The following is a 13,634-nucleotide window of genomic DNA, read 5'->3' as shown; positions in this document are numbered from 1 at the left end:
AAAATTATATCATTACAGTATCTGGTTATCCTACACTGGAAGAGGATATATTACTTCACTTATGTATTTCTTTTATTTGCCTTAGGAATTTTTAAAATTAGCTTTGTTCCTATGAATTATACATTTATACAATTATACATAGAGATTATTTATATTAAGTCATATTGTCATATTACCTGCATACATACATACATATATTTAACCTACATTGAGTACATTGGTTTCCGTTATGTTTTTCCTGGAAATAGTTGGAGACACACTCAAAACTTTATGTACAAGAATGTTCATGGCAACATAATTTATGAAAATAGAAATTATCAATAATATAAATAACCAAGAATTGGGTACTGATTAAACAACTTCCAGAACACCCATTAGATGAGATACTATGAAGCCATTAAATACTATATTAGGAAAAAAAATTAGAAAACACATATATACACTATGTTGAGGAAAATGCAATATTATTGTATATACATAAAGCTGTTGTCTTAATCATATACCCAGTAAAGCAATTGAATTTTTTTATGTTTTCAAAGTGGTCCGTTATAAAGTATTATACCTAATATTACTAGCTAGTTAGAAAATATTTCTCAGGTTCAAAGACTCTCTTTGAACCTTGGAAAGATCAAGACAAAAAAAATATTATTATATTATACCTAATATTACTAGCTAGTTAGAAAATATTTCTCAGGTTCAAAGACTCTCTTTGAACCTTGGAAAGATCAAGACAAAAAAAATAGTTCGTGAAAGGACTTTTTTCATTTACTTTCACCTTCCTTTACCACATAAGACATTAGTAGACAAACTAAAATGAAGACTGTCAGGGGATGAGCCTTAGTGCCAATACCGGACTCCACTACAGAACTTTACCAGAGCTTTTATCTTCTGAATATATCCACGCCTTGAAAATGTCCTGCCCATGATTCCACACTGCTCATATTGTCCAAATCAGTCACTCTGGGAGGCTTTATAATAACCTCAGATTTTACTTCAGTAAATTTCCTTTAGTTTCATGATATAGGGACACTCTTTTTCCAAAAGTTGAATAAGAAATTATCACAAGAATGAAAAGCAAACTTTTCATCAAGAAATATGCCCAGTAAATCGTCTATTAGGCTGAAGTCTAAGAGTGGGTAAATTTAGAAGCTGAAGGAAATATCACCTTTAGTTTTCTGCAAAGACCCTCTCAATTAGATCTCTATTTCATACAAGTGGTTTTGTCTTGCTTTGCAGATGGGTCAGATCTGGACAGAAGACTCATGGATGGAGATGGTCATTGTTACGGGAGATTGGAGGTGAAAAACCAAGGAGAATGGGGGACTGCGTGTCAGGACAAATGGAGCACAAAGAATGCAGCGGTTGTGTGTATACAATTGGGATGTGGGAATCCTGTCCATTTATTTCATATGACCCATTTGAAGGAAACATCTGGACCTATTTGGCTGGATGATGTTTCTTGTATTGGAAATGAGTCACCCCTCTGCTACTGTAAACACCGTGGATGGAGAAAGCATAACTGTGTTCACAGAGAAGATGTAATAGTGTCCTGTTTAGGTACTGTTTGTTCTTTTTTTATTCTGTCCTGACAAAAGAAATAGTACCCATGATAGGAATAGAACTTCCTATAGGGGAGGTAGAATAGAAGGGAAGAAAAATCCATGGGTTTTATAGTAGGGGACATCCAGTTAGAAATTATAACAGTTAAATCAGAAAATTCTAGCAAAAGCCTCTTGTCTGAAGAGAGAAATCGTTATATTCTACTTTTGCCTTGCTTATTGCTTGTAAAAACCCATTGCCATCAAGTTGATTCTGACTCATAGCTACCCTACAGGACAAAGTAGAACTGTCCCATAGGGTTTCCAAGGAGCAGCTGGTGGATTCGAGCTGCCAACCTTTTGGTAGGCAGCCATAGCTCTTAACCTCTGCGCCACCAGTCCCCTTTATATTCTCAGCCTTGATCTTAAAACATCTGATATCTATAGCTTTATAGTTTTTGAAGATTATCTAATCAGAAGTTGCCCAGTAGCGTTAAAAGAAGGAAAGAAAGAATTGAAGAAATACATTTGAATTAAAGAGCGGAAATATTTTTGCAGTGATAATCCAGGGCTAACAGATATTACTTGGTTATCTGGGCACCTACATAAATTCCAGGAATTATTTTCTTACTGCCCCACAAGTCCAGTGTGTTTTCCATCCTGTTCAGGGATCTTTATTGAATCCAGTAGGAATACTACGAGCCATGAGTGTGTCAGAGATACGAGGAAAGTCATCGTATTTGTTTGATATTATTCAAAATTCAGATAACTATACTTCTGTAACATTTCTTAATTATTTAATCATTAACTCAATTTTTAAAAATAAATTTCTTAATAACTTGAACAAGCCCTTTATTTTATATCTATTGTCACTAACCCAAGCATTTCAAAATAAACTGTATTCATAGCTTCATAACATTTTCTAAAAGGAAATCTAAACACTTGCCTTTTTCAAACACTGTATTCATTTTAATGAGTATATAACCTTACCAAAAACCAAACCTGTTGCCATCAAGTCGATTCTTACTCAAAGTGACCCTATAGGACAGAGTAGAACTGCCATATAGGGTTTCCAATAAGCAGCTGGTGGATTCAAACTGCCGACCTTTTGGTTAGCAAGCTTTTAACCACTGCACCACCAGGGCTCTGTGGATATATCCTTACACATTTTAAATCAGTATCATTATTTAGAGCACCATTATCCACCCAAAGAGGAATTTTTCTGAAAATGAATTTTTATAATAACTAAATCATTTTAATGAAACATTTAATATAAATTAGCTAAATAGTAAGAAATTTTTTCTTGTTAGGTAATTTATATTTTTAACATTTCTATAGTTTTTATAAGTTAAACTTACTGTCTGGATTCTTCTTCAAATATTTGAAAATCAGGTTTGAAAACTGTCATGCCCCACTCATAGGTTCTGGGGAAGAGTTCAAAGGAGGTATACGTACCAGACTTGTGAATTTCCATCCACCTGCTGATTTCAACATGGTAGCCATAAATTTATTACAGACTCAGAAATCTCTGACACCATCCGTATTTAAATTTCAGATTGTATTTCAGTGCTTCTCTGCTGGTATGAGAATGCTGGAAATTTCTGGTACTTATAAGCAATCCAAATCAGTCATTCCCACTAGTTATTCCCATATGATATAAAGTGACTGATACTGTACTCTGTTCCTCAGGCTGTTAACGGACAGAAAAATTCAATTGAATTTTGACCACAAAGAAAAGAGATAATTTGATTTTTTTCTACAATTTCTCCATACAACATCATTATTATTAAGGATGGCTTATTTCCTGGTAATTACCTTATTCTCTTAGCTCACACAGAAATGTTTATGGTATCAGAGACTAATTCAGATGATGTATTCATCCAAAAATATGTAGTAAGGGCCTTTTATATTCTGGAAACATCCCACATCCTTTTGCAGTTTAGAGTTTGTTAAGAAAGGGAGACATAAAAGGCTGTTTGGTAAGAGACATAATAGGAGAAAATAAAGGAACCTATGGTAGTATTGGGAAAATACTATTTGGTTAGAAACATAATAGAGGGAATTGGTTAAGAGCTCAGCTGCTAACCAAAAGGTCAGCAGTTTGAGTCTACTGGCCACTCCTTGGAAACCCTATGGGGAAGTTCTACTCTGTCCTATGGGGTCGCTATGAGTCGGAATCGACTTGATGACAATGGGCTTGGCTTGGGCTTGATAGCTGCATTGGGAAATGTCAGGAAATGAGCTGGGACTCTTGAGCAAGGCTTACTGGAAAGAAACATCTGGATGACATTTGAAGATAAGGAGAAGTTGTTCAGGCAAAGTGTGTGTGGTGTGTGTGTGTGTGTGTGCGTGTGTTTCTGGGGAAAGGGAGTGTTCAAGCAGTAGGAAGATTATGTGTAATAGCCCAGAGTTGTTCAAATACCTGTTTGAATTATAGTTCATTATGTGGAGAAGCAGTGACTAGAGGTAAGACAAGAGAGAAAAGCAGGATCCAGTTCATGTACAGCCTTTAAACCATGACAAAGAGTTTGGGTCTTATTCTAAGGGCAATGGAAAATAATTTGAGTGAGATAAGCAGAAAACTAAATGTGCTCAGATCTCTATTTAAGATAGGTCATGCTTACTGCAGTTTGGAGAAAGGATTTGAGTGGGAGCACAACTAGAAGCAAGGAGATCAGTGGGAGGAGAGGGGTGGCTTGCCCAGTAGCCCAAGTGAGAGAGAATGGAGAAGTGAATAAAGAGTTGTTATTTCTATATGTTAGAAACAGTAGGATTTTATGAATGATTGTATGTGATAGACCAGAGAGAAAAAGGAGTCAGGCATAAATAGTAAATAATGGTTGTATTTACTGAAATGTTTAACGTGGGAGGAAAGGCAGACTTTAGGGATGGAAGGTGGCTCATGAACATAATTTTAAACATGTAGAATTTAATTTACCTGTGAGACATCCAGAAGATAATTAGATACATATACCAGCTGTTCAGAAGAGAGATCTAGATGGGAAAATAGATGTAATGGAACCACAGACGTGAACAAAATCTTCCAGAGAAAGTGAAAACAAAAGGTCTTAAGACAGCCCCTTAGAATAACACACTTAAGGCATGGACCAAGTAAAATGAGTCAAAAGAAGAAAGGAAGGAAGAGAAGCAAGGAGAGGAGGGAGGGAGGGAAAGAGAAGAAAGAAAAAGAAAAGAAAACCCAGTATGAGACTAGCAGAAAAATAAGCATAAATTCAGAAAGACAGGAGAAAGTTGTGTCAGAAACTAGGTAAGAAGAGGATGTTTCAAAAGTTAAGTGGTCAAGAATGTCAAGTGCTACAAAGATGGTAAATAAGATAAAAACTACTATCCATCTGTTGTGTTTAGCCAGGAAGAAGTTATGGATGAACTTGGTGAAAGAAGATTTGGTGAAGGGATAACAGTTTAGAAATCTTCAAGATTTAGAAATCAGGGAGTGAAAGCAAGTCTAACCAACTCTTTTTAGGAGCTTAGCTGACAGTTGGGCTAGACCAGTCGTTCTCAACCCTGGGGATATCTGGCAATGTCTAGAGACATTTTTTGGATGCCACATCTGGGGAGGTGCTCCTGGCCTCTGGTGGGTAGCGGTCAGGGAGGCTGTTAAACATTCTACAATGCACAGGCAGCCCTCCTCCCACACACAAAACATTATTATCCAGCCTCAACTGTCAACAGTGCCAACGTTGAGAAACCCTGGACTAGACTGAAAAGGCATCAGGCTGAGGAGTGATATGTGACCAAGAGAAGTGTGAGCTTGACTGTCTGTTTGTTTTGGTAATATGGGATACCTTCAGCATGTTTAAATGTATTTTGGACCATGTTAGGAGAGGAAGACATTGAAGCTACAAGGAGCAAAAGAAAAATGGGATGCATATAATTTCAAGTATTTGGTAGTAGAAAATTAAGATTGTGGGTTTGAGTAAAGTGGAGAGGTTCATTGATTGTCTACAGAATGACATTTTTATAGAAGTCAGATGACCTGAAAATCTAAAATAAAATTATCCGTTGAAGCCCTGTGACATTCCTAGACGCTTTGCTTATTCTTCATGGATTTACTTGTCTTCTGATGATGTTTGAAAACCACTTCTGTGCATTAAGATAAATGACTTTCTTTTCACCTCAGATTAGGTTCCTTACAGTCTTTTTATGTCAGTTTATTTCTAATTTCAAACTCTCCCATTGTTTTCTGTGCAGATAAAGCACATGGGAATCTGAGGTTGACAGATGGCAATGGCCGGTGTTCAGGAAGACTGGAGGTGAAATTTGCAGGAGAGTGGGGCATAGTATGCAATGACAATTGTGACGATATTGATGCTGCTGTGGTGTGTGGCCAGCTAGAATGTCCATCTTCTATCATTGGCAGTGGTCTGGGAAATGCTTTTATAGGGATTGGAAAAATTTGGCTGGATGATGTTTCCTGTTATGGAGATGAGTCAGCTCTCTGGGAATGCAGGCACCGTGGGTGGGGAAATCATGACTGCACTCATGAAGACGATGTTGGAGTGACTTGTATTGGTAAGACACTCAAACTGGGATTTACTACAAAAGAAAGTGCTGGGCTCTCTAGCATACTCATTTTTTTTCTTGATAGGTGCATTCCTGGTATAGTACTCATTTCTCACTTTTTCAAAACTAATCATCCTTCATATCCTCAATTCAGATTTGTAATGTCCCTTGACATAGGATCAAACCTGTTTTTCCTCATGAAATGAAATCTAATATTCTGATATTTATCCACATTTTCCCAAAGTTAAGTTTGCTAGGCAGAAGTATCACAAGGTATTCTACAAAAAAAAAAAAATTAAGTTAGTTATCCATAGTCAAATCAGTTTAGGACAAATTAATCAGAGTCAGTCACTTAAACACTAAATACTTGTGTTAAAACACCCACGTATTAAAAATCCTTTCCCAAGATTCCCAAATACTCATGTTTACTTGAAAAATTTATTTAAATAATACTGGTACTGATAACAATAGAACAACTAAACCTCATCTAAAGGCCTGGGCTTGTGGTTTATATTGTTCTTTTAAATGGGAAGAATTGGCTTGCAGATACCTTCTCCAAGGCTAAAGTTTTTATTAGACAACTTTCAAATGGTACAAAGAAAAATTCTATATGTACCTATCCATGTAGTACAATTTTAGAAGAGATGAACTCCCAGATGCTTATACAGTATTTTGTTAGTCTTGGCACTTGGCTGCTAACTGAAAGGTCGGCTGTTTGAACCCACCAGCTGCTCTGCAGGAGAAAGATGTGGCAGTCTGCTTCCATAAAGATTATAGCCTTGGAAACCCTATGGAGCAGTTCTACTCTGTCCTATAGGGTCCATATGAGTTGAAACTGACTCAACGGCAACTGATTTGATTTTGTTTTTTTTGATTTTCCCTTATTTTCAGTCAATTCCGACATCTTTATCTCTTACCTTATATCTTCTTTTCTGAGATGAGTGGCTAAGACATTGAATTATGTTTTAAAGAATTATTAATCTCCAGTATAAATTTAAAATATGCCTTTTAAGCTTCCACCCTTCTATTCAGCCTTTCAATTTAGGTAGATTTATACTTATGATTTGCAGATTATCACAAACCTTCTTCAGATGAAGATCTTCAAGGCTGAATTTTGCCACTGTTTTCTGGAACCTTATTCTGCCACTAAACTATCCTCTATTAAAGAGAAGTTCTCCTCTCCAGAGGCCATGAATATCAATATGTCTTTCACTAGGAGAGTTCAGGGTTCCTGAATATGGGACCCAGCTTTCGTTCATAGAAACTACCCACACCCTCTTTTTCCTGTTTATATCCGTTACTGTAAACTGAAAACTCCTTTACAGGGAGATATAATTGTTTGCTTATATTATACACACATACTTCTTACTTCAGGGAAACTTACAAGTCAATCTGATATCACCTTCTTAGGCTGAACCACCTATTACAATTCTGTTTTCCTCACTAACACTCTCTCGGAGTGGATATAAGTAGCTACAAAGCACTGAAATATGTCTTCCCCTATATTTAGAGGACTTCACTTAGAGCAACAATATTTCACCTATTCCTGAAAGCCTTTCAGGGAATCTCAGTTTTTGTAGGGATTCTTACAAGACATATATTTACCCCAAAAACATAGCCCTCTACGTGTCAGTACCTAAAATAAGTTCCATTTTTAAAATTTCTTTTTTACTTTTATGGCAAAGTTGCTAAAATTGGTCTACCACCCTCATCTGATTACAGTTTCAAAACCTCTGCCAACTATGAAAAAATCTTAACTCTTGCTCCACAAACTCTATCACTGAGACCAAGCAACAGAGAGTAACATATAAGCTTAAAATGGAAATACATAGCAACTTTATTGCTCTACTGAATGTGAGGTTTATATAGAGAATCACCCCATATACACTCAAACATAATTATGTCAAAATAGTAAATAGTAGTAAAATTTCAATCAGCAGTGTTATAAGCGGCAGGAAATGGGGCTAGAGTGATAGGAAAGGGTGGACAATCCATGCCTTCTAAACCAAAAAAAAACCCAATTGCCATTGAGTCAATTCCAACTCACAATAACTCTATAGGACAGAGTAGAACTGCTCCATAGAGTTTCCAAGCAGTGCCTGGTGGATTTGAACTGCTGACCTTTTGCTTAGCAGCCATAGCACTTAACCACTACACCACCAGAGTTTCCTCTGTGCCTTCTAGACCATGTTAATTACATTGTTCTTTTTCTTAAGGCCAAGAGGAGGTAACTTAGTCAGACTAACAGGATTTATTTTCTGACATGTCGGATCCTTCGATATCAGGAAGTTAATAACTCTATTAATATAATTTAGTAAAGTGGAAGCATATAGAGAGAATGATGTCACGAAGTCAATGAATGATATTTAATAATATTAATTTCATTTTAATTAAAAATAATGCAAACCAAGCTAATAGAACCCATTATTTTTTAATTAGATAGAGAAGTATACATTCTTAAAATAATTAAATATATTTTCATATTAACAGCAAATATTAGTTAAGTGTTTCACAGATTTATATGCTACAGAACACTAAAATAAATTACAACCTGTTCATCCCATTCCCATTTCACATCAATACTTCTAAGAATCCCATTCAAAACCTGTTTCAATCTGGCTCAATCAATTTCTAATCTCTTAATTATTTGAAAAATTGCCTACTCCTCCTGTGGCATGCAGTGAATTTCACATTTTCTTTGCCTAAGGTCCAATTTCTTTTTAAAATTATTTTTATCTAGTATCTACAACTGGCAAATTTCTTCTAACTTTTCCCAGATTTTGTAATATCATTGCCCTATGCATTTCTTCCTTGATTTCTTATATCCAAACCAAATCAAGCCAGTTGTCATAGATTCAGTTCCAATTCAAGCCTCTAGGTGAGTGTGTGAACCATCAACATTTCTGCTGGTAGTCAAGCGCTTAACCGTTTGCACCACCGAGACTCCTCTCATATATCACTTCTCCCTAATATTCCCCTGAGTTTCTAGCAGATAATCTTAAGTCTTCAAAATTCAGGAAAGAATTAGGGCCATTAAGTCACATTTTTTTAGCCCAAGTTCTGATCAGATTTCGTAGGCAAAATGATATCCTTTCTTTCCAAACCAAAAACTCTCATAAGTTTGAAACATACTGGGTGATACTTTTGTGATTTTTGTTAATCCAATAAGAAAGAAGCATAAACTTTTAAAGAAAGCGAAAATAAAACTATTAAGCACACTAGAGAGGTCAAGATCTGAATAATCTCCCAACTTATGGCCATTGGCCTATGGTAGGGTATATGAGTAGAGAAGAATCTTAAATGTCTTAAGTAGTGTGCTTTTCTAAAGTCATTGTGATATTTCTGTTTCAGATGAATCAGATATGGAGCTGAGGCTTGTGGGTGGAGGCAGCAGGTGTGCTGGCAGAGTCGAAGTAAAAGTCCAGGGCATTGTGGCCCTCCCATGTATTCACCGCTGGGAAATGAACAGTGCTTCAGTTGTTTGCAGGCATCTTGGATGTGGGTCTGCAATCAGTACCTCCAGCAAGCCTGATTTTGCATGAAGAACATTACACATCTTTCTGTCTGTATCTGGCTGCACGAGAAACGAAACCTCTCCCTGGGATTGTGCACATTGGACATGGAAACAGTCTAAATGTCTTTTTAATAGCAATCTTAGTTTGATCTGCTCAGGTAATTTCTGGGCTAAGATAAATACATTTATTCAATTATTTACCCTGTCATTTATTTAATAAATATTTATTGAGTGGCTATTTATTAGTACTAGGTCAAAGATGAACTAGATAAAAGTAGTTCTACCCTCCTATCTAGTAAAAGATGCAGTTATTTTAATGAAAATGTAAAATAAAATAATCATTTATTTAAAGTTCCATGAAACAGAAGTACAATGCAAGAGGAGAACGTGTAATAGGAAGATATTACCTATTTGGAGGGTCAGAGAATATTCCTGTGAAATGATATTTAATGAAATAGCTGAAGCATGAGTATGATTTCATCATATAAAGAAGTGTTGGAAAGGCCATTTGAAAAGGTAGTATTTTATTCAATAGGTAGTATTTTATTCAAGTCCCAAAGTTTAAAATGAGCTTGTCTGATTCCAGAAACAAAAAGATGGCTGAGGAGAAGAGGTGTTAGACCTAAGTGAACAAAGGGGAAAAGCTCTATTAAAGTCTTGAGATGTAGGCAAGGGCAAGCTTATTTATGAATTAAGCGTTTTGTACTTTATTCTAACGTGAAAGAGAAACCATTGAAGGGTGTAATCATGGTAAGACTTACATTTTAAAGAGAGTACTTTGAGAGAAAGAAAGTGTGTGTGTGTGTGTGTGTGTGTGTGTGAGTTGGGGAGAGGAGGCTACTGGGTGCAGGAAGTCATGTTGTTAGATGAGTCTAGTGAAGTTTTGATTAAGATACTGTGGAGACGGTGAACAATTTACAGATTCAAGAAATCTTTTGCTGCTGTAATCAATAACACTTGATAATTTATTGAATTTGGGAATACGGACAAAGAGCACTCAAAGAAGACTCCCACATTTCTGAAGTGAGCAAGCAGATGTACAGCAGTTTCATTGTCTGACCAAGATAATCCTGGCAGAGGATCAGGTCAGAGAGGGTGGGATGATGAGTTCACTTTTGGATATGTTGAGTTTGAGGTATCTGTCAAACAGTCAAGTGGAGACACTGATGGGAACTTGGGTATAAATAAGCATTAGGTGATCAGAAAAGTTGCTTCGGGTAGAGATATAAATCAAAAGATCACCAGTTCAAATCCACCAGCCACTTCTTGGAAACCCTATGGGACAGTTTTACTCTGTCCTATAAGGTTGCTATGAGTTGCAATTGACTGGACTGCAGTGGGTTTGGTTTGGTTTTAGACATGTGAACGGTAACTAAAACCTAAGAATAAAATGTAAATTCAGTGTAAAAAAAAAATCTAGCCCCAAGGAAAAAAAGAGTTCTTAGTCCCGTGGAATAACAGTATTTAATGATTTGTCGTCATAAAAGAAGTTGTAAAACGGTAATTAAGAGTAGTAGTGGTCAGAGAGTGTCATGTCACTAAAGCCAGGGGGAGGGGATATTTCAAAAAGGAAGGCATATCAACACTGTCAAAAAAACTGTTGAAAAATCTACATGAAATTGAATGTTGTCCACAAAGCTTAGCAACCTGGACATTATTAGGAAACTTAATGAAAGCAGTTCTGCTGCAGTGAAAAGAGAAGATGCTTTCAAGCTACAGAGTTAATGGGACATAAAGATACTGAGATACAGGTGTAGATTATTTTTCAAAAAGTTGAGCTTTAAAGGAGAAAAGATAGATAAGGTGACAGTTAAAAAGAAATATGATCTCCATGGAACTTACTTAATGTTCTGTTTCTTTGATGATAAGAGATTCTAGAGCATTTCTACATCAGTAGAACTTTCTGCAATGGAGTAAAATATATATTATTAGAAGATGTTAGGGCTACAGGAAAAAAGAAAAAGAAAAATGCAATCCAGCGTGTGTATGGGATACAATACAATTTCAAATAGTATGATTTGGATAGGCCTTAACTGAATAGGTGACATTTGAGCAAACACTTGAAGGAACTGAAAGAGTTAACTATTTTCACACGTGAGAAAGAGCATATCAGGCAGAGGAAACAGTCAGTTCAAAAGCTCCAGAATATCATTATGCCTGATACATTTGAGGAACAGTAAGGATTTCTGTGTGGCTAAAGAGCAAGCAGTAGAACAGTAGGACATGGCATCAGAAGAGGTAAGGAGGTAGGGGCAGGTTATGCAGGACTAGTAGGCCTTTTTAAGAATTAAGCCTTTACTCTGAAAGAAATGCGGAGCCATTGGAAGATTTTGAGCAGAGGCTGATATGATTTGATTTATAATTTTAAATGACCTCTCTGGCTTTGTATTAAAAACATACTGTAGAGGAGCAATAACGGAAACAGGGAGTCTATAGGAGGCTATTGAAATAAACCAGACAAGAGATGGTGGAGGTTCAGTCCAGGTTTAGCAATGGAAGAGGTGAGAAGTGTTGGAATTATGGACATATTTTGAAGATATAGAGAACAAGATTTCCTGAAAGTTAGGATATATGATGTAATTGTTGTTGCTGTTAGTTGCTGTTGAGTCGGCCCCAGACTTATGGCAACCCCATGCACAAGGGGATTGGACTGTTGTGACCCATAGAATTCTCATTGGCTAATTTTCAGAAGATAACCAGCCCTTTCTTCCTAGTTTATTTTAGTCTAGAAGCTCCGCTGAAATATGTTCAGCATCATAACGACAGACAAGCCTCCACTGACAGATGAGTGGTAGATGTGCTTGAGGTGCGTTGGCGGGGAATCGAACCCAGGTCACTCAGCCAACACTGCCCGCATATTATGTAACAGGAGTCAAGAATTACTCCAGTATTTTTGAACATCTGGAATAATGGAATTACTATTAACTGAAATGTGGAAGACTTTGGCCTTAGAGCATGTTTGGAGGGACATCAAGAGTTCAGTTTGAGATGTCTATGAGAAATCCAAGTGGAGAACTGGTAAAACTCATTTATCAGTTGGATAAATGAGTCAGGAGTTTGGAGAAATGCCTGAGTTGGAGACAGCATAGATTACTAATACGATAGCTTTGCTGCAAAGGATTGGGTCGGAAACAGAGCAGTATTTTTTATATGGATGTCTGTTTGGTTGGTTGGTTGGTTTTAAATTACTCAGATGTTTCACTTGGATCTGACCAGCAGATAAAGATGTCCTTTTATCCTTAAATTATACCATTCACCTTATAAAAATGATTACAATTCTTAATATCTCTTGTTTAATGCTGAGGTAACCAGTCAGTATTATATGTAAGTCCCAACGTTATAAGAGGACTCAAAGATGACTCCCACATTTCTAAACTAAGCAAGCAGATGTACAGCAGTTTCATTGTTTGACAAAGAGAATCTTGGCATAGGATCAGGTCAGAGGGGGTGGGATATATAATATAGTAATATATATACAAAGTTGTGCTGTTTATTTTCCTCCAGAAGATTTCTAAATCCAGGATTAGTGTGTCACAAAGACATAGATTGTAAGCATGTAATCCAGATCTTATAAACTAAAGATATACTGCAGAGACATCATTCTCTGCTCCCCTGAAAATGGGATATTCTAATAATGAATGGAGAAGTGTTCTGAAGTTGGGTGTGGAGGCCGGAGACAAGGCTAGATATTGGAAAACTACAAACACTAACCTCTGAAATCATATTTGTAGCCCACAGGCAGCCCCGGCTGGTTGGAGCTGGTACTGCCTGTTCTGGACGTGTTGAAGTGAAACGTGGAGACATATGGAGCTCTGTCTGTGATTCTGACTTGTCTCTACAAACTGCCAATGCACTTTGCAGAGAATTAAATTGTGGAGAAGCCTTATCTCTTGTGGGGGCTCACTTTGGAAAAGGGAATGGTCAATTTTGTGATGAAAAGTTCCAGTGTGAGGGAAATGAATCTCACCTTGCAATGTGCCCCACAGCACCACATCCAGAAGAGACTTGTAACCCCCGCAGAGAAGCTGGCGTTGTCTGTTCTTGTGAGATTTTAAATG

At 36.7% G+C, this 13,634-nt stretch overlaps 1 protein-coding gene across 1 annotated transcript in view; it reads left to right on the top strand.

Moving 5' to 3' along the window:
- Positions 1–13,634, top strand: part of LOC101344910 (antigen WC1.1-like) — a 190,781-nt gene that overhangs the window by 15,020 nt on the left and 162,127 nt on the right. Inside the window, 4 exon segments of the mRNA XM_023741477.1 lie at positions 1,237–1,566; positions 5,757–6,071; positions 9,414–9,734; positions 13,308–13,619. Of these exon segments, the coding sequence (XP_023597245.1) occupies positions 1,237–1,566; positions 5,757–6,071; positions 9,414–9,734; positions 13,308–13,619 (1,278 nt within the window).

Source organism: Trichechus manatus, unplaced genomic scaffold (genome assembly GCF_000243295.1).
Source record: "Trichechus manatus latirostris isolate Lorelei unplaced genomic scaffold, TriManLat1.0 scaffold00182, whole genome shotgun sequence".
In the NCBI taxonomy this organism is placed as follows: Eukaryota; Metazoa; Chordata; class Mammalia; order Sirenia; family Trichechidae; genus Trichechus; species Trichechus manatus.
The sequence above is the reverse complement of the archived record's forward strand: the minus strand, read 5'-3'. Positions and strand labels throughout refer to the sequence as shown.